The sequence below is a fragment of the Phyllostomus discolor genome, chromosome 4, assembly GCF_004126475.2.
Source record: "Phyllostomus discolor isolate MPI-MPIP mPhyDis1 chromosome 4, mPhyDis1.pri.v3, whole genome shotgun sequence".
NCBI classification, from domain to species: Eukaryota; Metazoa; Chordata; class Mammalia; order Chiroptera; family Phyllostomidae; genus Phyllostomus; species Phyllostomus discolor.
In genome coordinates this window covers 78,597,312-78,618,625 of record NC_040906.2, presented here as the reverse complement: position 1 = coordinate 78,618,625, position 21,314 = coordinate 78,597,312, and the positions used below count along the sequence as shown (strand labels likewise).

The following is a 21,314-nucleotide window of genomic DNA, read 5'->3' as shown; positions in this document are numbered from 1 at the left end:
CTGGGACACTTTGGTTCCCAGCCCGCGCTCAATCCACTGAGCTATGCCAGCCAGGGCTGAAATTTACAATTTTTTAATAAAATAAAGTATTCTAGAATTAGTTCCACTAAGAATGTTCTTAACCTTGCCATAAGTCAGTTTACAATCAATTTTAAAAGTTGATTTCAAGGATCATTGTTTCATAAAAATCTAGGCACTCTTAGGTGTACCTTACAATGTGGTATTTCAAAAGAATGTTTTTCCCATATTACTTTATTTTTACTGTTCAAAAGTATTAGCAATTGCATTATTTCTTCACAAATAATAAGATTGAATATCCTTTTTTATAGGACATATGAAAATGTTCACCCACATTGCCTTTTAAAAAGAGATTACAGTTTACTGATTCAACAGTTCCTGCATTCATGGGTTAGTCTCTATCAGGATTAAATTGGGTCAACAGACCATGAACAAATTGTAGCCTCACAGGCATGGAAAGGCCATTACCATATATCAGATCAAGCTACAGAAGGTGAAAGTAAATGATCTTGGCAAAAAAGGAGGCTACTTGTCTACAATCTTTAGGTCTTCTAAAATGAGTACCTTTATTATTTTTGTTGAAGAATACTCTCAGATAAAATTAAAATTTTATTTAGATGTGTTATTAATCTTCACAATAACTATATCTGCTTTCACCAATTCTTATTGCAGAGGCCAGTTATTATAACAAAGGGAAACTAAATCCCAGCACTGGAGCAGGAAGATGCCACACCGTTGCACAAGAATAAAGGCAAGGGAAGTTTAAGTACTAGAGTGAGTGCTGCTGGATACATTCTGGAGTTCCTGGTGCCTTTAATCCCAACAATAAGCTAGATATTTAGAGAGGATTCATGTACTCACTTGGGTTGCCCTAGAAAGAAGTAAATTTCCTTAAAATGGAATGAATAAAAAACATCTCCCTAAGATTCCCGATTTTCCCTCTTGGAGTAACTACTCACTTGGGGATGCTGTGTCAAACCCAGAATACTAAAGGAATGTAGCATGAAGGACTATGCTTTATAATGTAAAGTGAAGGCCAGTGGATTCTATGAAAAATATTTGATTAAATACACTTCTTTTTTGGTATCTGTAAAATAGGTTACAAAGACCTTGGTTACTGTGGGAACCTTACATAATGTTTGTGTTTTATGGGGCTAATGTAATACCCTGTGTTTGTTGGTATTTTTGTCAGCTGTGCTGAGGAAGCAAAGTGGCTGGTTGCCAACCATTCTAGTTTCATTTTTTAGGAGCAAAATTTATGATATTAGTTGTTTTTTTACTGAATAAATCACATTTTAAGGTACATCCTTGAATTCCTGTAAGTTACATTTAAACGAAGGCTATTCATATGTATGCATTAATTTATTAGCACAATTATATTTACCAGGATCATTTACTTGGCACAATTATATATATCAAGAGCAGTGAAGAATTTCATAGACTTGGAGGCAATTTTGCTTACCATCAGAAAGATGATGATTTACTAAGAAAGATAACAGTGTTTTTACAAATAGTATTGCTCAAAAATTATCATGGATTTATAGTGAAATAAAATATTTCAAATGATGTGTACATGTCTTTGGAACTCCTATCAATTTTTGTTCAGAGTTTCCTTATGTATTTCATGAATAATTTGAGAAATAGGGGGACATCTTGTTTCTTTTGAATATGTTAATAGCACAAATTATTTTTCAGTGTTGCTTTTCTTGTGCTTAGCTTGGCTTTGCAGTGATGTGTGTGTGTGTCTGTGCACACACACATTTGATTTTACTGTGCTCTCAGTCTACCTTATGAAAGGTCTAATGTTTAAAAATATGTATGTACATTTAACCAAAATATCAAATAAACCTGAAATGTTTCAATATTTAAATACACTTTAAAATGTAGTTGCTGCTACTGGATTTTGAAAGTGCTTATAGAAATCTCATTTCTTAATTGTATCAATATTCTATAAAAGTATTTTTAATAATAAAAATTCTACCATATCAGGACCTCCAAACCTCTCAAACTTTCAATTCATTTTTGGACTTGAATAAATTAGTACTGCCACTGGAACTTTGAAACTTTGGACATTTATGCTAGAAAAAAATTTATAAGTTTTATTTCTTCACCCTTTTAAAATAGAATTATTACTATCGTAGTTATCTTAATCAGCCTGGCAGTATCATAGTAGCAGTATCATTAATAACAAAAGGCACCAGCTTTTTCTGAAGCATTATCAGACTTCTCCTACTCACAGGTAAGCTCTATTCTAACTTTCAGTCTTAGAGGATATTTTTCCCTCTGAAAATCCCTTTTCATCACTAAAACAGCCTCTGATATTTTTACTGAAATAGTATTTGGGGCTGTGTGTCCTTTGTGTTTGTTTTCTTTTTCTCCTCTCAGGTGGAGTATTCTCCAAACAGACTAAGTTTATCCTAAGTGGTATCAGTTCAAAGCTGTAGAAAATGAAATTTCAACTTCCAGCTTTACTGTTTTGTTTTACCAGATTATTTTTAAAACTTTCATACACCTATATTACTGTTTGTTTTTGTTTTCCTATACCTCTCTGTGTGCCAGTTGTAATTTGGGAGGCATTCACAGTTTTCTTATTGTGTTGGCATAAATGCTAAAACTTTCTCTAAAATACTGCTTTTCCCTTATACAGAAAGTTTCTCATGCAGATAAGGTGCTGGTACAACCTAGACAGGGATAATAGGTGAAAATTTCACACCAGGAGCTGTTACATTGAGCAAATAGCCTCTGTTGATGCTGAACCTTTGAGGGAAGTTCAGGGTCAGGATCAGCAATCTACTTATAACCTCAGAAACAGTCTCTTTGAAAAGGGGGGATTTCTCATTAAACATAGAACATCTCCTCCTGTGAATTAATTGTTATTATAGGAGATAATGAGTGAAATGGGAAAGTGTAAACTGTGTAAACCAGAGAACATACCCGCAAGCTAAAAAATACAGCTACTGCTCTGTACACTGCTGCCAAATATCCCTAGCTTTTCAAAAGGAGTCAGAAATCCACAGCTGCATGTAAAATATCTCAGTATTTTAAGTTTTGGCAACTAACTCAAAAATAAATTTAAAATCCTGTGGAAAAGAATGCAAGCACATTCAATGAGGGTTGTCAGTTTGGAACCCTGTTCTTCACAAGCTGCTTTTGCCCCTTTAATTTCTGTGTCTGAAGGGAGGAAAATAAAAATAAACAAATTTCACAATCTACTGATTTCTGGTCTTGAGCATAAACCAGAGCACAAGGCAATCAGTGTGGCCAGGAAGCTGACTAAACAGAAACCTCCTTTCTCTTCTGTATCTCATCCACACTCCAATGCAATTGGCGCTCCCTGGACTTTGTATTACTTAAAGGTACAGAGCCAAAAAATTGTTTTTACTACTATCCTTTAGACATGATAATGGTTTTGAATTTACAAAATAATTGCTGGGAAAATAAATAATTAACAGTGCTAACAAAGCATTCTCATATGTATTAGTTATATATTGCCTCCCATGGATTTACTGTCTTCTCGAAAACAACCTAATGATAAATAAATATCATCATCATCATCATCATCATTATCTCTGATTTGCAAAGGAGAAAACTAAAATATAAGGGAAGATAATATAATTGGGCAGCTTCTCCAGAGAATAAGTGACTGGCCAGGAAGTGCAACCCTCATTTTCTGGCTCCAAACCAGTGCCTCTCCTCTGCTCTTTCACAAAGGAACATTCAGGTAAACAGCAGGCACAGCAACTCAACACCTGACCTTGTTTTCCAGAATCATATGCCTTGTCTTTCAAATGTTCCAGTATTCAGCATTTAACCAATGGACTACTTCAAGCTTGTTCTAATTTTCTTTTAAACTGATTCCAAGTACATACAAAATAAATAAAGTTTGAGGTGGTTAACATCTGTGACTGTTTGAATCCAAGATTGGTCCTGTGATTTGCGACCATTAGATACATTTACATCGTTTTTGGCAAGTTGAGGAGAAGTTCATTAAATTACTGCTTTAAAATAGAATTGCAATAATTTTCAATAAGGCCTGCCTAATGCCCACATTTTTTAAAAAATAATATTTGTATCCTCTAAAAGTATCTATGTCAAAATCCTATAACCAAACTCATGGTAATAACCATATATCTGTATCTATACATAGGTATACATATATGTGCATATATGTGTGTATACATATATGTATGCATACATACAATTATGTATAAACATATACACAAATATATAAACTTGTACAAAATAAATGCTTTGATTCATAATTTCTGAGATAAATTAATTCAACTAATTTGAATAATTACATTTTTATGCCAAATTGGGTATGTGAAAGTTAAACTTCTTTACCCATATCTTGGGTCCAAAGCAATAGCCCTGGGATGTTCCATGGCTCCTGCTATTAGTGTAGTTCTTAAGGACCCGTCAAGTTTGGCCACTTCAATTTGATCCAGATTGCTGTCTATCCAGTATATGTTGCCTGCTATCCAGTCAACTGTCAGTCCTTCTGGGGTTGCCAGGCCATGTTCCACAACTACTTCAACCGCACTTACTCCTACAACAAAAGAGGAAAAAACACTTTTACCCATTTAAGGAACATGTTAAGCACAAAGGAAAAGGACTACTTATCAGCAGCACCAAGTACTTAAACATTTTATTAACTGTGAGGGAGAGTGTAAAAGTAATACCTAACAAAAGAAACTAAAAAGGTCCCAAATTTAGAATTAAGTGATTTTTCCCACAAGTAATTTTTAATCTCTTAGGTTATTTCAGTGACAGTAGAATATAATTTTTAAACAACTCTGAAGTTAATAATGATATTTTGGCTCCAAAAATGTTATTTCTTGCTTCTGACTTTTTAGGCAGAACAAAGGATTGTGGGGATAATAGTGATGTGCTGGTTAAAATCAGTGCAATTTAATTTAAATGTTGATCTTCATGGGTAGAATAAAGAGAAAAGTTTACCTTTTCTGTTGCCTGGGGCAACAACGTTATAGCTAATCAGCACCCACTCAATTTAGAATCATGACAGATATGATAGCTTTATTGCCTTTAACCTGAACAGAGATAAGCCCCAAAGCACACTCTTCTTACCCTGTCCCAGACTATAAGATTTGCAACATGCAACACATTTGCAAATAACAGAAACAGACATTAGTGTGGTCTAAATAAAAATAAGAAATTTGTTAATGTCCATCAGTACTCTTATTTGTCCACTTCTTTCACAATTTTAAAATGATATTTTAAAAACACATTTTTCTCATAAAATAACTCTTCATAGTTTATGACATTACCAGTATACTTAGATATTTAAAGTGTGTTTTTTAAATAGTCAACCATCTAATCCCATCACTTCAAATTAGTGTTTTGCAATGACAGAGGACACTAATTCACCCATTATAACTATATTGTGTGTTTAAATAGCATCATTTTCCCAAAAGTACTATGATGATTTAAGGAGGTATTTAAATTTAATAGAAATATCTGGACTTGAAATGCTACACACATAAGATCAAGAAAAGTATTACATATATTTATCTCAAAGCATTTGTAGTTAAGAAAAGCCTAGGTTAGACAGAAGAGCTAAGTCTAAATATGGCAAAAAAAATTTATCTCTGTAAAAATGCCTTCTTCATTTCTTTGAGATATGCTGAAATATTATAACAAAATAAAAGATAAATTATTTCAACTAACAAATATAACTGTTAGTATGTAGAAGATAGTCATTTTATTTTCTTATAATTACTTTTTTTCACCATAATTCAGTGCAACAGCCCACAATTTTACAAGTGGAGAGAACAGAACAGACCTTCACCACTCACTACCCAAATGTATCCTTGCACATATATGTGACATGCCTGGTTTTACATATATGAGGCAGGAGATTAAAAACAAACCAACAAACAAAAAACAAAGACCAAAGATTAATCAAAACTCCTTTGGATTACAGTAGATTTTTCTTAAATATTCAGTTAGAAATTAATATAAACAGCAAGCCAAGACTGTAAAATACATACCTCCACTTTCAGAAAGCTTGCCTCGGTATATTCTGTCTTCTACAACATCTGTCCAATAAAGTAAACTTTGATTGAAATGAAAATCAAGAGCTATTGTGTTTCTCAATCCAGGAACAAGTAGACTGTAGTCTCCTTTATGAAGATCAATCCTTCTGATTTCATGGCGAATAGAAAAGATGATGAATGCTTCAAAAGGATCTGAAATTAAATTTATTTTTAATAACCTTATGAAAATATTCATGTACTCTGGTACTTGGAATAAAACATATGAGGTCAAAATCCATTCATTTAAAAGTAAAATTTATTATATACATTTCTATCTTTAAGAAGCAATTTATTCTAGTCTAAAATTTAAAAAATTAACCTTGAAAATTTAGTTTTATGTGTATTTATTAAAATAAGGCATAAATGTTTTTTCCTTGGATTATTATATACTTTATTTTATTTAAAGAATACAAGAATACAGTTATTGCAATTCAAAGATAATGGAAGATTTTCTGTTTTCATGGAGTTTCTGCTGACAATCCAAACTGAGAAACACTACAAAAATTACTAAGAATTAGCTAGAACTAGCTCTCCACTCACAGCTCATCACATGCCTACAGATCCAAGAAGGAGAGAGGTACAACAAGAAGAGGATTTCTATCAAAAGAGTTAATGGGCATAAAGTTAAGAGTGGTCCCCATAAGAATGAAGATTTAGTGTTTTCCACAGTCCAGAAAAGTTATGAGTACACTATTTCCCAGTAGTTTTTAAGTGTGGGAGTACAGAAAAAGGGGAAAACTTTGAAAAGAAAAATAAGATTAAAGTTTTATATTTTTTTACCTAAAAAAGTTTCAATAACTGAAAGTTAAAAAAAATATGTTATTATTTCAAAAATGCATCAAGTTCAATACCAATTACTGTCTAACATACTAATATAAGCTAGACAAAAATTCTGCTTGATGAATACATTTTTGAAGGAGAGAGCCAGGCTTGCAAAGATTTCCCCCATTTCCATGTTTGTGCCTCCTCTCTGTGCTTTCTTTTAAGAAATTGGTTTCCCTACCCCAAATCTAGATATGTCTTCTGAACATGAGCAAACTTGTCCATAGTGATTGGCCCAGGAGGTGGATGCAAGATCTAAGTCAGGTTAGTGGGTTTGTAAACTTGGACAGTTTTCAAGCTGAAGGGAACTACTCTCTTTTCATCTTAGGCCACAAATCTCTAAGATGAATGTTGCCAGTGTGAATGCCCTTGCAGTTTGAAGGAGTCCATTTGTAGTACTGCAGAAAAGAAAAAAGTTGCAAAAAATGAGGCAGTGATGACCTGAACAGAAACTATGTTCTAAGAACTTCCAAATCTGTAGGTCCAATTATCCATAAGATTAGTTTCTTCCTTCAAATGTTCATGTCTCATGCTTTGTATACATAAGCCAATATATTTATCTATTTAAATTAATTTGAACTGGGTTTCTGTTAATTGAAATGAGGTTTACTTTTCTTAATTCATCTTTACACACAGATCTTCCCTGATCAGTTACCTAATAAACACCTATCTCTATTATATCACCACAGGCTATTTATTCTGTTTGAAGTATACTTAAAAGTCAGTATTTACTAGTTGGTCATTAATTTCCTCAGTAGCTAATGAGCTCTGTGAAAACAGGGATCTTGTCTGTCTTGCTCATTATGATGTCCCTAAAAGCTAGCACCAGGGGAAACTATAATAGTTATCAGGTCTTAGATTCAAAAGGGTGAACCTAAGCTGGTTACCCTTGATCATAGGGGAATTGATGACATTTTTTTCTATTGGACATGATTCTGTTTTAGGGAGCTCTTTCCAGCACATTAACAAAATATATTTTGAATGAATAAATGTGAAGAGAAACTGAATACACCCCAAGAAACTAGCTGACTGCTAGTGTGGGAGACAGCCCTGCCTTAATCAGCAGAGCCACCTGTAGACCTGCCACTGCTATGCAGGTAGTAAGCTCAGCCAAGGCCATAAGGATTGATTGCTCAGAAGACCTGAGAACTTGAAAGCAAAAATTATGTGAATTGTAATCACTTTAGGTAATGTGGTTATTTATTGCACAGTATTGGGTGTTTTATTGTATAACATTGCTATGACAATAGCTAACAAATACAAGATACCATACATTACAAAATAACTAGTTTCAAATAGCTCCCGATAAAATAAATACTCATAACATGTTAAATCCAGAATATATTGTTATTAATATAAAAATGATTATGTTGATGTACAGTTATTTAAAAGAAAGATATATAATTTATTAAAAAGAAAGATACCCTATTTGATTTTCTGTTCTGGCTATGAAACAACTGTCTGCCTTTGAAAAATTCTTTATCTCTTTAAAAATTAAGTGTCCTTACCTGTAAAACAGTTTTAATGATAACCTACTTTCAATCTAACTTAAACTGCTGTTATCAGAATCCAATTAAATAATGTGTGCAAATTTGGTTTTTCAGCTGAAAACCATTACAATAAATACAAATGTGGCGGTAACTGTGATGTAGTCAAAAACTAATAGACTTAGAGTGAGAAAATGCAGGTTTAAGATGAAGTAGTGCCATCAACTAGTTATATAAACATTAAAAGTGTACTTAAACTCTCTGATCCTCAATATTATTTATTTATAAAATGTATAACATACTGGATTATCATGGAAATTGATAATTAAAGTATGAATATTTAATAATACTTAATATATGCTTAATACTTATTATAAATATTAAATTCCCAAGATTAAATTACACTCTGTGGAATAAACAAAAGAAATACTGCATAGGAGAAAAGGCTGGAATGATGATACAGCTAAAGGAAGTCAGCTGTTTCTTCACATGTTCTTACACTAGTGACGTTTCAGCTCTAAACAGCTTCCTCATCCATTGGCTTACAGGCTGCCCATAGTCAATACTAAATTATTGTTGCAGCAACTAGAAAAAATTACATTTAATGCCAATAAAAACATATAGTGATAAAATTGCAAGGTAATGTGTTAGTGCTTCTTCTAGGATATGTCACCAGAAGGACAAAGAATCCAGAATGAAAAAGAGAGAGAGAGAGAGAAAAGAAAAAAGAAATACAAATTCCATCTTCCCTAACACTGGGAGACAGCTACCACTAAATCCCCTCAGTATAAGAATAAGGGAATGAAATCAAAGTGCAGAGTTTCTGAGAGGATGTCTGCAGCTCTCAGAAACCAGTAGATATAAAGGATGGCTGACAGGGAAAATTTCTCACAGAAGGTAGCACAACTACGAGGCAAACTCCACAATCACTCTGAAAAGAGTGGGAGGGAGTTTCAGATTGGTATGAGGACCTCCTCTTGGCCTACTGACACCACAAAGACCTAGGAGGAAGGTCTGAATGAAAAAACAGACAGGTATGCAGTACATTCAATGAAAGAAACCTAGCTCTAAAGTCTACATACTATGTGATTTCATTTCTCTGACATTTTGAAAAAGGCATACAGAGACAGAAAATAGAACAGTGATGATAGCAAAAGAGATGGAAGACAGACTTATTACAGATTTTTAGACAAAAATCACTAACATTCCTACATACAACAGCTTCTGAAAAGACACAATTAAATACATATTAGCAACCACAACAGTAAAAAGTAATGAATCTAGGAATAAAATTATTAAAAAATATTAAAAGAGTATATAGTGGGAGATCTAAGATGGTGTCAAAGTAGGAAGGAGGAGATTTGTCTTCCCTCTGCTCAGGGGAGAAAATCCTGACCGATCTATGGAGTAGAGAAGCAAGCAACCAACATACTTCAGCATTTTTGAAAATAAGGGACCAAGGATCGTGGTGGAGCCGAAATACCAGACCCTAAGAAGAGTGCTGCCACAAGGTAGGGTCCCAGGGACCTGCGTGTGGTCTGGGGGCTGCAGCCCCAGGCCCAGTGCCCACTGCTGGGTTTGCCACAGAGTCCTTGGGAGAGAGCCAGGACAACTGCTCCCTCCCCAGCCAAACAAGGTCTGAGCAGCACTGGGAGAAACCCAGATGCTAGCAAACACACAAGGGCTGTGAGAACCTTTGGAGGCTGTGGACACCAGAGGGGCTGGGATATGCAGCAGGCCCTGACCCTCACACTCACGGGTCTGGCTGGAGAGTTTGGCTTCGGGAGAAACCAGGCCACTGTGTGGAGCAGCAGGCTTGAATGGGAGGAATTTCTCAAGAGGAAGGAGTGAATAGACAGACACTGTCTGGGGAATTCTCCTAAAGTGATCAATTGCTCCAGCCTCCCTGCCACCCAGCCGAGGGCACACAGGCACAGGTGCATGGGAAGAGCAGCCCTGAATACCAGTCCACAGCAGTAACCCTGGGGAAAAGCCTGATTCCCGCACCAAGGGTGCAAGGCTGAGGAGCCACATTAGCTTCCTAGGCAGTGCGCCCTCTGACCAAGGAAGAAAAGCCATACCAATCACCCCTCAGCCTGCTGCAGCCAGCAAGAGCAGAAAAACCAGTTTGGCCACTTTGAAACCAAGAGACTTTTTAATTTGATTCTATTTTTTTAACAATTCTTAATTTTTAAATTGTTATTATTTTTATTCTCTTTTAATTTCTTTTTCCTCTCTTTCCTGCTTTCTTGTTTTATTCCTTCCTCCTTTCTTTCCTCCAGTTTTATCTCTACTTCCTTCCTTTGTCTGCTTTTTTTATTTTTATTTTTTTTAAATACCTACAAGTGAGACAAAATCCTGGATCTGTGAAAAGACCAAAGTTGAACCCAAAGAAGGGGCATCACAACAGCTGGGACACTGAGACAAAATTCACTCTGCTATTACAGAGAACCTTTAAGTTATTGCATATTTGTATTATTATTATTTTTCTAGTATTCTTACATCTTTTTTAATAGTATTTTTGTATCCCTCTTCTTTTTGTATAGTCTGCTTTCCTAGGCTGGTTATATTGTATGACCTGACAGCTTTCCCATGATATCTCTTCAATAGTGTATTGCTAATCTACTGTCCTTTAACTCACTTGTGTCCCATTAGCACACTACTTGAGGTTCTGTACTCTCTATTCTTGTTACCTACATCTCATAGATTCTGTCATATGATTGTTGACCTAATATTATTGTAAATAATTGCTGTTCCATGCAATTGTAATTACCTCACAACACCTCTCCCAGAACCTAGCCCATTTCAAAGTTTCCTGAAGTCTAATACTGTAGTGGTTAACTATATTCTCTCACACACTACACCTATTTACTATCCTAAACTCTCACCTTACCTTAGAATCTGACCTCCCACAACCTCACTGCTTTCTAGATCCAACTCACAATCCTTCCTTCCCCAACAAGAGTCTTACCTTCTTTCCATCCTTTCTAAAAATCAGCTAGCTGGGTGGAAGATCATGGTTAACACTATAGATAGTCAAAGGATCTCCTATCTCTTCTCTACTGGCTGCTACTGTAAATATCATAGAATACTATCTTGTTGTTTTAAACCATTTTGCCTTCCCCCTCCAACTGATCACAAAAAAGAGTAGGTGGAAACGGTGAACACCAGGATTCCCACTAGAAGAGGAAACCCAACAACAAAGGAACCATTAACAGATAACAACAGAAGAAGGTGAAGGAGGGAGTGGTAACCACACAAACCTCAATTCAGGAACTATGTGGAAATACAATTAAACAGCAGAGACAGTACCCAATACAAAAAACTGAACAAGAGCAAGAGAGAATCCTTAAAATCTTTTACACACAGAAGAACCAGCTTCAACACAACCTGCCCTCACCAACACAACAAAATACAAGAAGTAGTGGACAGGGTGACCCTCATTTAACCAGCTGGTGGGAAGGAACAATCAAAGAAAGACCCCAAAACAATCAGAACACAAAGGCAAACACAAAGCCAACTTAAATGACAACCCAAGACCAGTGAGCTTGGGAGATCAAGGAAAATGCACCACTGAAACTCACTGCTACTCTACTACAGAAGTTCACACCACAAACCCAGGGAGCCAGAACAGATCAATTTAAGATGACACTAACAAGAACAGTCTCACAAACAATGGGAAGAAAAAGAAACAATCCCCAAATGAAAGGAAAGGAGGAAGCCTCAGAAAGAATGCTAAATGAAATAGAGGCAATTCAACTATCAGATATTGAATTCAAAGTAATGATTGTCAGGAAACTCAATGAGCTCACAATGAGCTACTAGAAACTAAAGGGAAGCTACAATGAACTCACTGAAAACTATATCAACATGAAAAAGGAAATAGAAAGGGACAAGAGGAAATGAAGAATACAATTTCTGAACTGAAGAACACAGTAGAAGGAATGAAAAGCAGGATCGATGAAGCAGAAGATTGGATCAGCAAGCTGGAGGAGAAAGTAGAAGAAAATACCCGGAAAGAGCAAGAAAAGGAAAAGAGGCTCAGAAAGAATGAAGAGGGATTAAGATAAATGCAAGACAATATGAAATGTAATAATATCTGTGTAACAGGGATACCAGAAGGAGAAGAAGAGCAAGGGATAGAACACCTATTTGAAAGAGTAATGATGGAAAACTTCCCTAATTTGATGAGAGAAAAAGTCACACAAATCCAGGAAACACAGAGAGTCCCAATCAAGAGGAACCCAAAGAGGCCCACCTCAAGACACATCATAATTAAAATGGCAAATTTCAAGACAAAGAGAGAATCTTAAAGGCAGCAAGGGAAAAATAGGAAGTAACATACAAGGGAGCCCCAATAAGGCTAACAGCTGACTTCTCAATGGAAACACTCCAAGCCAGCAGAGAATGGCAAGAACTATTGCAAGTAATCAGAACCAGAGGTCTGCAGCCAAGGCTACTTTATCCAGCAAGGTTCTCAATCAAGATAGAAGGCCAAATAAGAAGCTTCTCAGACAAAAGAAGTCTAAAAGAATACACCTCCACCAAACCAGCTCTGCAAGAGATGCTGAAGGGACTGCTTTAAGGAAAGAAAGGAAAAGAGAGAGAGAGAGAGGAACACACATACATAAAAGGCAATGAATAAGTACCTATCAATAATAACCTTAAATGTAAATGGATTAAATGCTCCAATCAAAAGACATAGAATAGCTGATTAGATAAGAAAACATGACCCACACATATGCTGCCTACAAGAGACCCACCTCAGGATAAAAGACCTGCACACGCTGAAAGTGAAGAGCTGGAAATAAGCATTCCAAGCAAATGGACAGGAAAAAAAGTCAGGGTAGCAATACTCGTATCTGACAAAATAGACTTCCAAAAAAGGGCCATAAAAAGAGACCCAGAAGGTCATTTCATAATACTCAAGGGAAGAATCCACCAAGAAGACATAAATGTTGTAAAAATATATGCACCCAACATAGGAGCACCGAAATACATAAAGAAAATCTTAGAGGACTTCAACAAAGATATTGACAGCAACACAATTATAGTGGGGGATTTTAACACCACAATGTCAAAATTGGACACATCTTCCAAACAATATATCAACAAAGATATTGTGGCATCGAAAAATAATACACTTGATGAAATGGGCTTTACTGATATATACAGAGCCCTCCAACCAAAAGAAGCTAAATACACATTCTTTTCAAATGTACACGGAACATTTTCAAAGATAGACCGCATGATAGGACACAAAACAAGCCTCAACAATTTCAAAAAAATTGAAATCATACCAAGCATTTTATTGGATCACAAGGGACTGAAGCTAGAAACCATCCCCAAGGAAAAAACCCAAAACACTCAAAACCATGGAGATTAAATAGCATGCTTTTAAACAATGAATAGGTCAAGAATGATATTAGGGAAGAAATCAAAAAGGTTTCTGCAAACAAATGAAAACCAACTCACAACAACCCAAAACTTATGGGACACAGCCAAAGCAGTCCTGAGAGGGAAGTTCATAGCAATACAGGCCCACCTAAAAAAATTAGAAAGATTTCAAAGAAACAACCAAATCCTATGTGTACAAGAACTTGAGGAAAAACAACAAAGACAGCACAGAGCAAGCAGAAGGAAGGAAATAACCAGGATCAGAGCAGAGTTAAATGACATAGAGACTAAAAGCACAATTCTAAGGATCAATGAATCCAAGAGCTGGTTCTTTGAAAAGATAAACAAAATTGACAAGCCTTTAAGCTGACTCATCAAGAAAAAAGAGAGAAAACCCAAATAAACACAATCAGAAATGAAAGAGGAGAGATTACAACAGATATCACAGAAATACAAAGGATTGTAAGAAATTACTACAAAGAACTGTATGCCAAGAAATTTGAAAGCCTAGATGAGATAGACAAATTTCTAGAAAAATATAATCTTCCAAAACTCAATGAAAAAGAAACAGTAAGCCTGAACAAACCAATAACAGCAAAGGGAATTGAAGCAGTAATCCAAAAACTCCTAACACACAAAAGCCCTGAATCAGATAGTTTCACAGGAGAATTCTACAAAGCATTTAAGGAAGAGCTAACCCCTATCCTTCACAGACTATTTCAAAAAATTCAGAAAGATTGGAGACTCCCAAACTCTTTTTATGAGGCCAACATCATCCTAATTCCAAAACCAGATAAAGACACAACAAAGAAAGAAAACTTCAGGCCAATATTGTTGATGAACATTGATGCCAAAATCCTTGACAAAATACTGGCAAACTGCATCCAACAATACATTAAAAAGATCATACACCATGACCAAGTGGGATTAATTCCAGAGATGCAAGGATGGTACAATATTCACAAATCAGTAAATGTAATACATCACATAAACAAAAGCAATGACAAAATCCACATGATCAGATCAATAGATGTAGAAAAAGCATTTGATAAGGTACAGCACCCATTTATGATAAAAACAATCAGCAAAATGGGAATAGAGGGAGCATTCCTCAACATAATAAACACCATATATGAAAGACCTATAGCCAACATCATACTCAATGGGCAAAAATTAAAATCTTTTCCACTAAGATCAGGAACAAGACAAAACTGTCCACTTTCACCACTTCTATTCAATGTAGTACTGGAAGTTTCAGCCACAGCAATCAGACAAGAAAAAGAAATAAAAGGAATCCAAATTGGAAAGGAGGAAACAAAACTGTCACCGTTTGCAGATGACATGATCGTATACATAGAAAATCCTATAGACTCCACCAAAAAACTGCTTGACCTAATAAATGAATTTGGCAAAACAGCAGGATACAAAGTCAATATCCAGAAATCAAAGGCATTTCTGTACACCAACAATGAAACAGCAGAAGCAGAAATCAAGAAAAAATATCCCATTTGAAATAGCAAAAAGAAAAATAAAATATCTAGGAATAAACCTAACCAAAGAGGTAAAAGACCTGTATTCAGAAAACTACATAACACTGAGGAAAGAAATCAAGGAGGACACAAACAAATGGAAACATATACCATGTTCATGGACTGGAATAATTAATATCATCAAAATGTCCATACTACCCAAAGCAATTTACACATTCAATGCAATACCTATTAAAGTACCAATGGCTTATTTCACAGACATAAAACAAACACTTCAAAATTTTTATGGAACCATAAATGACCCCGAATAGCTGCTGCAATTTTGAGAAAGAATAGTAAAGTAGGAGGGTCACCATACCTGACACTAAACTATACTACAAGGCCACTGTAATCAAAACAGCCTGGTACTGGCATAAAAACAGGCACATGGACCAATGGAACAGAACAGAGAGCCCAGAAATAAACCCAAGTCTCTACGGTCAATTAATATTTGACAAAGAAAGCAGCAACATAAAACGGAATAAAGATAGCCTCTTCAACAAATGGTGTTGGGAGAATTGGACAGCTACATGCAAAAAAAAAAAAATGAAACTCGAGCACCAACTTACACCTTATACAAAAATAAATTCAAGGTGGATAAAAGACTTAAATATAAAACGTGACACCATTAAAGCCCTAGAAGAGAACGTTGGTAGGAAAATCTCAGATATTTCACCCACAAACTTTTTTACTGACATGTCTCCTAGAGCAAGGGACATAAACGAAAGAATAAGCAAATGGGACCTCATCAAAATAAATAGCTTTTGCACAGCTAACGAAAACAGTATCAAAATAAAAAGAGAACCAACTCTATGGGAAAACATATTGCCATTGATACCTCAGACAAGTGTTTAATCTCCAAAATATATAAAGAACTTACAGGACTTCACTCTATGAAGATAAGCAACCCAATTAAAAACTGGGCAAGGACTTGAACAGACACTAGCTAGCTAGCAGAGAGATGCAAATTAAAACCACAATGAGATACCACTTCAAACCAGTCAGAATGGCCATCGTAAACAAAGCAACAAACAAGTGTTGGAGAGGTTGTGGAGAAAAGGTGTCCCTGGTGCAATGTTGGTGGGACTGTAGATGGGTACAATCACTATGGAAGGCAGTATGGAGCTTCCTCAGAAAACTAAAAATGAATCTGCCTTTTGACCCAGCAATTCCACTGCTGGAACTATATCCTAAGAACACTAAAACACCAATACAAAACAACCTTTGCACCCCAATGCTCATAGCAGCACAATTTACAATAGCTAGGTGCTGGAAACAACCTAGATGCCCATCAGTAAATTAATGGATCAAAAAAAACTATGGTGCATTTACACAATGGAATTCTATGCAGCAGAAAGAAAGAAGGAGCTCCTGCCCTTTGTAACAGGTTGGATGGAGCTGGAAAGCATTATGCTAAGCGAAACAAGCCAGGCAGTGAAAGACAAATCCCATATCATCTCACCTTTAACAGGAACCTAAAGAACAAAACAAAGAAACAAGAAAAATATAACCAAAGACACTGAAATAGAGGACAGACTGACAGTGACCAGAGGGGAGAGAAGAGGGAATTTCAGGGGAGAATGGGCAGGGTTTACAGGAACAAATTTAAAGGACACATGGATAAAAACTAGGGGAAGGTGGTAATGGGAGGGAAGTGGGGAGGTTTGGGTGGGTGGGCTGGAATTGGAGTAAAAGGGAAAAAAACTGTACTTGAACAATGATTAAAATTAAAAAATTAAAAAATAATAAAAATAATAAAAGTGTATATAGTGTTTTTAAAGTACTAATGAGAGGAATAAAGGCATCAACAAGTGGAAAAGTATATAGTATTATTAGACAGAAAAACACAATATCCCCAAAATCTTGCTTTTCCCTAAATTAATTTATAGATGTTCTGTGACAAAAACAATTGTAAATACCATTCTTGAAAAATAATGTTAGATAAATCTAAAGGTGCAGTTTAGAAAGGGTTATTCATCAGGTAAATTCTAGGAGAAATTTGTAATAGCAACTTACTCCAATTGGCATTAAAGTATATAACTGTATCCATACTTGAATAATAATTAAAAATATATATATGTTTCAGTATAAAAATACTTTGGTTCTGACTCATAGGTGACTATCTGGCTGAGAAATATGATAGCTATAGGGCACCTGGAGAAGAAATTAAGTTGGAACATTTTCTGACTTAATGCAAAAAAAATGGCTTAAAATTTTGATGAGGTGAATGAAACTAAAAGTGTTAGAAGTAAGCACATGTCCTGGCTGGCGTAGTTCGGTGGATTGAGCGCGCACTGGGAGCCAAAGTGTCCCAGGTTACATTCCCAGCCAGGGTATATTCCTGTGTTGCAGGCCAGAACCCCCAGCAAATGCACATTGATGTTTCTCTCTCTCTCTCTCTCTCTCTCTCTCTCCCCGCCTTCCCTCTCTAAAAATAAATAAATAAAATCTTAAAAAAAAGAGAGAAGTAAGCACAGAACAATTTTTAGAACTTCAAAATAAGGAAAGCCTGAGTTTGATACAAATCATAGAAAGCCTAAAAGAAAAAATAATATTTAATATAAATTTTAAAATTATAAGATAAAAACAATGTAAAAAAGTCAAAGGTCAAACTGGGCAAAATATCTACAATATTCTAAGTAACTAAATTCTTTAATACATGCAAGCACCTATAAATTGACAAGAAGAAAATAAACAATTAGGCAAAGGGTTTTTAAGCAACAACTCATAGAAAAAGTATAAACAACTCTACATTTTAAAAAGTGATCAATTTCTCTCATAAAATAATAAATGTATTTTAAAACAATAAAGATTTGATAATATACTGTAATAATTAAATATAGACAAAAGGCATTCTGATATATTGAAATGGAAATATAAATTATTATAATCTATATGGTGATTCGCTGGAAAATACCATCAAAAATGTGTGTGTGTTTACATACACACACACACATATCCAACCATTGTTAATACGACAAGCATGGTTTGCTCAACATCGATGTAACCTCGCAACCAAGGAAAGTGGACTGGAATATGCATGAAAGAACAATGATGACTTCACTATACTAATCAGTGGGAACAGTGTTTAGTGGGCATGTGTACTATGTGGCTATCTCTTTCAAAATGACTGAGCGAGTAGACCATTGAATATGCATCAGATTTTGCATTAAGCTTAAACATGCCTTCACAGAAACTAATTGGATTATTCTGAAGGTGGAAACTATGGGCAGCTGATGATTGGAAGCTGCAACACAACAATGCATCTGCTCATGCATTGTCTAGTGCTGAGTTTTTTGGCAAAACATCAAATCACCCAAGTCACTCAGCTCTGCTACATCCCAGATATGGCATCATGTACCTTCTGGCTTTTCCCAAAACTAAAGTCACCTTTGCAAGGAAAGAGACCTAGGATGAGACCATTGAAGATTCAGGAAAATAAGGTGGGGCAGCTGATGGTGATTGGAAAAACTGTGTGAGGTCTCAAGGTGCCTACTTTGAAGGGAACTGACAGGTAATTGTCTTATATACAATGTTTCTTTTATCCTATATCTTTTTCAATAAATGTCTTTATTTTTCATATTACATGGCTGTATACCTTCTGGACAGACCATGTGTGTGTGTGTGTGTGTGTGTGTGTGTGTGTGTGTATCCCTTGACCAAGTAGGTCCATTTATCAAAAATGGTTTATTCTAAAGACATAATTTTATATGTAAAAATAGCAAGTGAGCAAGGAAATTCTTTGCAATACTGTTTTTAGTAGCAAAAGATTGAAAACAAGACAAATGTTTATTAATAGATGGCTTGATAAATAATGTATGGTACGATCATATAGTGAAATATTGTTTAGATAAATAAATTAATGTGATTGATATATGTGTGCTAATATGGAATAATCTCCAATATTTTATAATTTGAAAATGGTAAGATTCAAATAGCTCATATACTATGCTACCATTTAAGTTAAAAAATGAAAGATTTTCCTAGATCTATATAACGGTAAATCACAGAATGCTTCTTGTAGGATTCATGAAAGAATGCTGTTACCTCTGCCATGGGAACTGGTGACTGGGGCTCAGCAGAGAGGATACAACTAATCTTCACTTTATTATACTTTGGTATAATTTTTTAGCATTTACATAAAATTTCCTATTAAATTAGTCAGTCTTAAGAACAAAAATTAAGCTTATAGTACAATGATCATCATTTCTTGCTTCTTGGAAACATAAATAAAACAGGAATTATTTAAGCATGACATATATGCTGAGGAAAGTAATTCAGTATGACAAATACTGTAAGACATGCTTCTCCATTTAGGAGAACTCATATTCTACTATAGTAATATTTAAGAGATCACTTACTGCTCTTCCTTGTATGCTATATTTGAAAAAGATTATTATTATTATTATTATTATTATAAACCACAAATTACTGACTAGCCTATTACAACTGAGAGAGAAAGGAATTCTACAGCACAAGGCCTGGATTCTATTTTTACCTTGATACAAATACAGGAAAGTCCCTAAAACTAAGTAGGTCTTAGTGTCTTGATTTTGAAATTAAATAAAATATTTGGTCATACATACTCTAAAATATTTGTGAAAAGTCTTGAATTATTAATGAAGCAATATTATTAGCCAAAATATATTTTAAGAAAAATTGCTTTTATAGAAATAAAAAGGATCATATTATATGACAAGAGAAACAACAACAAAGTCTCTTAAAATGGTATGTGCTTAATAATAGGCTGAAAATGTATAAAGCAAACTCTCACAGAATTAAAGGAAGAAATTGATAAAATTATAAGATTTTTAACAACAAGTCCTACACAAACTGATAAAAATTATAGTAACAAACTGATTAGAACAACAAAATTAACAAAAAGCTCAACCCACCAGAAACTGGTAAAAATCTGTACCATCAAAATAGTAGACTTGTTCTCATTAAGGACACATGGAACAACAAAATGCTTCTTTTCTAGTCCACAGAGTATGTCTCAAGAGATAACAAAGAATCAATCTAATTATGAACACATCCTCTAAACACAGAAGATTAAATTAAGAATCAAAATAAAAGCTGCTAAATTCCTTATATGCTTTAAAACTAAAATAATAACTAAATAATTTACTGACCAACAGGCCTTCTAATAGGGAATATATATAAAGGGAAATATCATGGCAACAAATGTATAGATGGAAAAGCATGAATACTTAAATGTTAATGAGGTAGAGAACCAGTTCCTGAATGGTGAAATAAGGACCTTCCCAAATCCTCTCCTTCATAAAAACAATAAAACCACCAAAAATGGTCAAAATAATCACTTTCTGAACTTTAGAAATTAAAGTCTGGTAATGATCCAATAAGTGTTTGTTAAAGAAAATAAAACCCGCTAAATATCAATAGGAACAGCAAACTTTGTGGAGTTTAAACATGCATCAATCTCATTGCCCTTTCTCCAGCTTCATAGCAGCCTTGGGAAAAAACCATCCAGAGAAGGGCAAATGGGTTTGGAGCTAACCCAAAGCCCAATCTCCAGATAAGGGGCGGGGGAGGGGGGTGTTGTCTTTTCAAGTGCCGGAAGAACTGGATTTCAATGTGCAAAAGAATGAAGCTGAAACCTCACACCACATATAAAAATTAACTCAGAATGTATCAGGAATCTAAATGTTAAGAACTAAAACTATACAACTATTAAAAGAATGTATCTTAGTGAACTTAGATTAGCAATGGTTTCTTATTTATTACACCAATGCACATGCTATAACCAAAAAATGAACTCAATCAAAAAAAAAACACTTTTATGCTTCAAAGAACAATATCAAGAAAGTAAAAAGAAGCTGTACAAAATGGGAGAAAATACTTCCAAAACATGTATCTTGTTAGGGGCTGTATCTAGAATACACAAAGAAGCAAAAACTCAGTGATTTAGAGATGTGCTGTTCAAAGGTGTGTTCATGACTGATGTTAGTCTACAAACTGCTAGTAGTCCATAACGAGATAAATGT

At 34.8% G+C, this 21,314-nt stretch overlaps 1 protein-coding gene across 1 annotated transcript in view; it reads right to left on the bottom strand.

The window, feature by feature from the left end:
- LRP1B (LDL receptor related protein 1B) overlaps positions 1-21,314 on the bottom strand; it is a 1,792,671-nt gene that overhangs the window by 604,836 nt on the left and 1,166,521 nt on the right. The window contains exons 24-25 of the mRNA XM_036023545.1: positions 6,030-6,227; positions 4,363-4,567 (exon numbers count right to left, since the gene is read on the bottom strand). Coding sequence (XP_035879438.1) covers positions 4,363-4,567; positions 6,030-6,227 — 403 coding nt within the window. The remainder of the gene's footprint in view (positions 1-4,362; positions 4,568-6,029; positions 6,228-21,314) is intronic.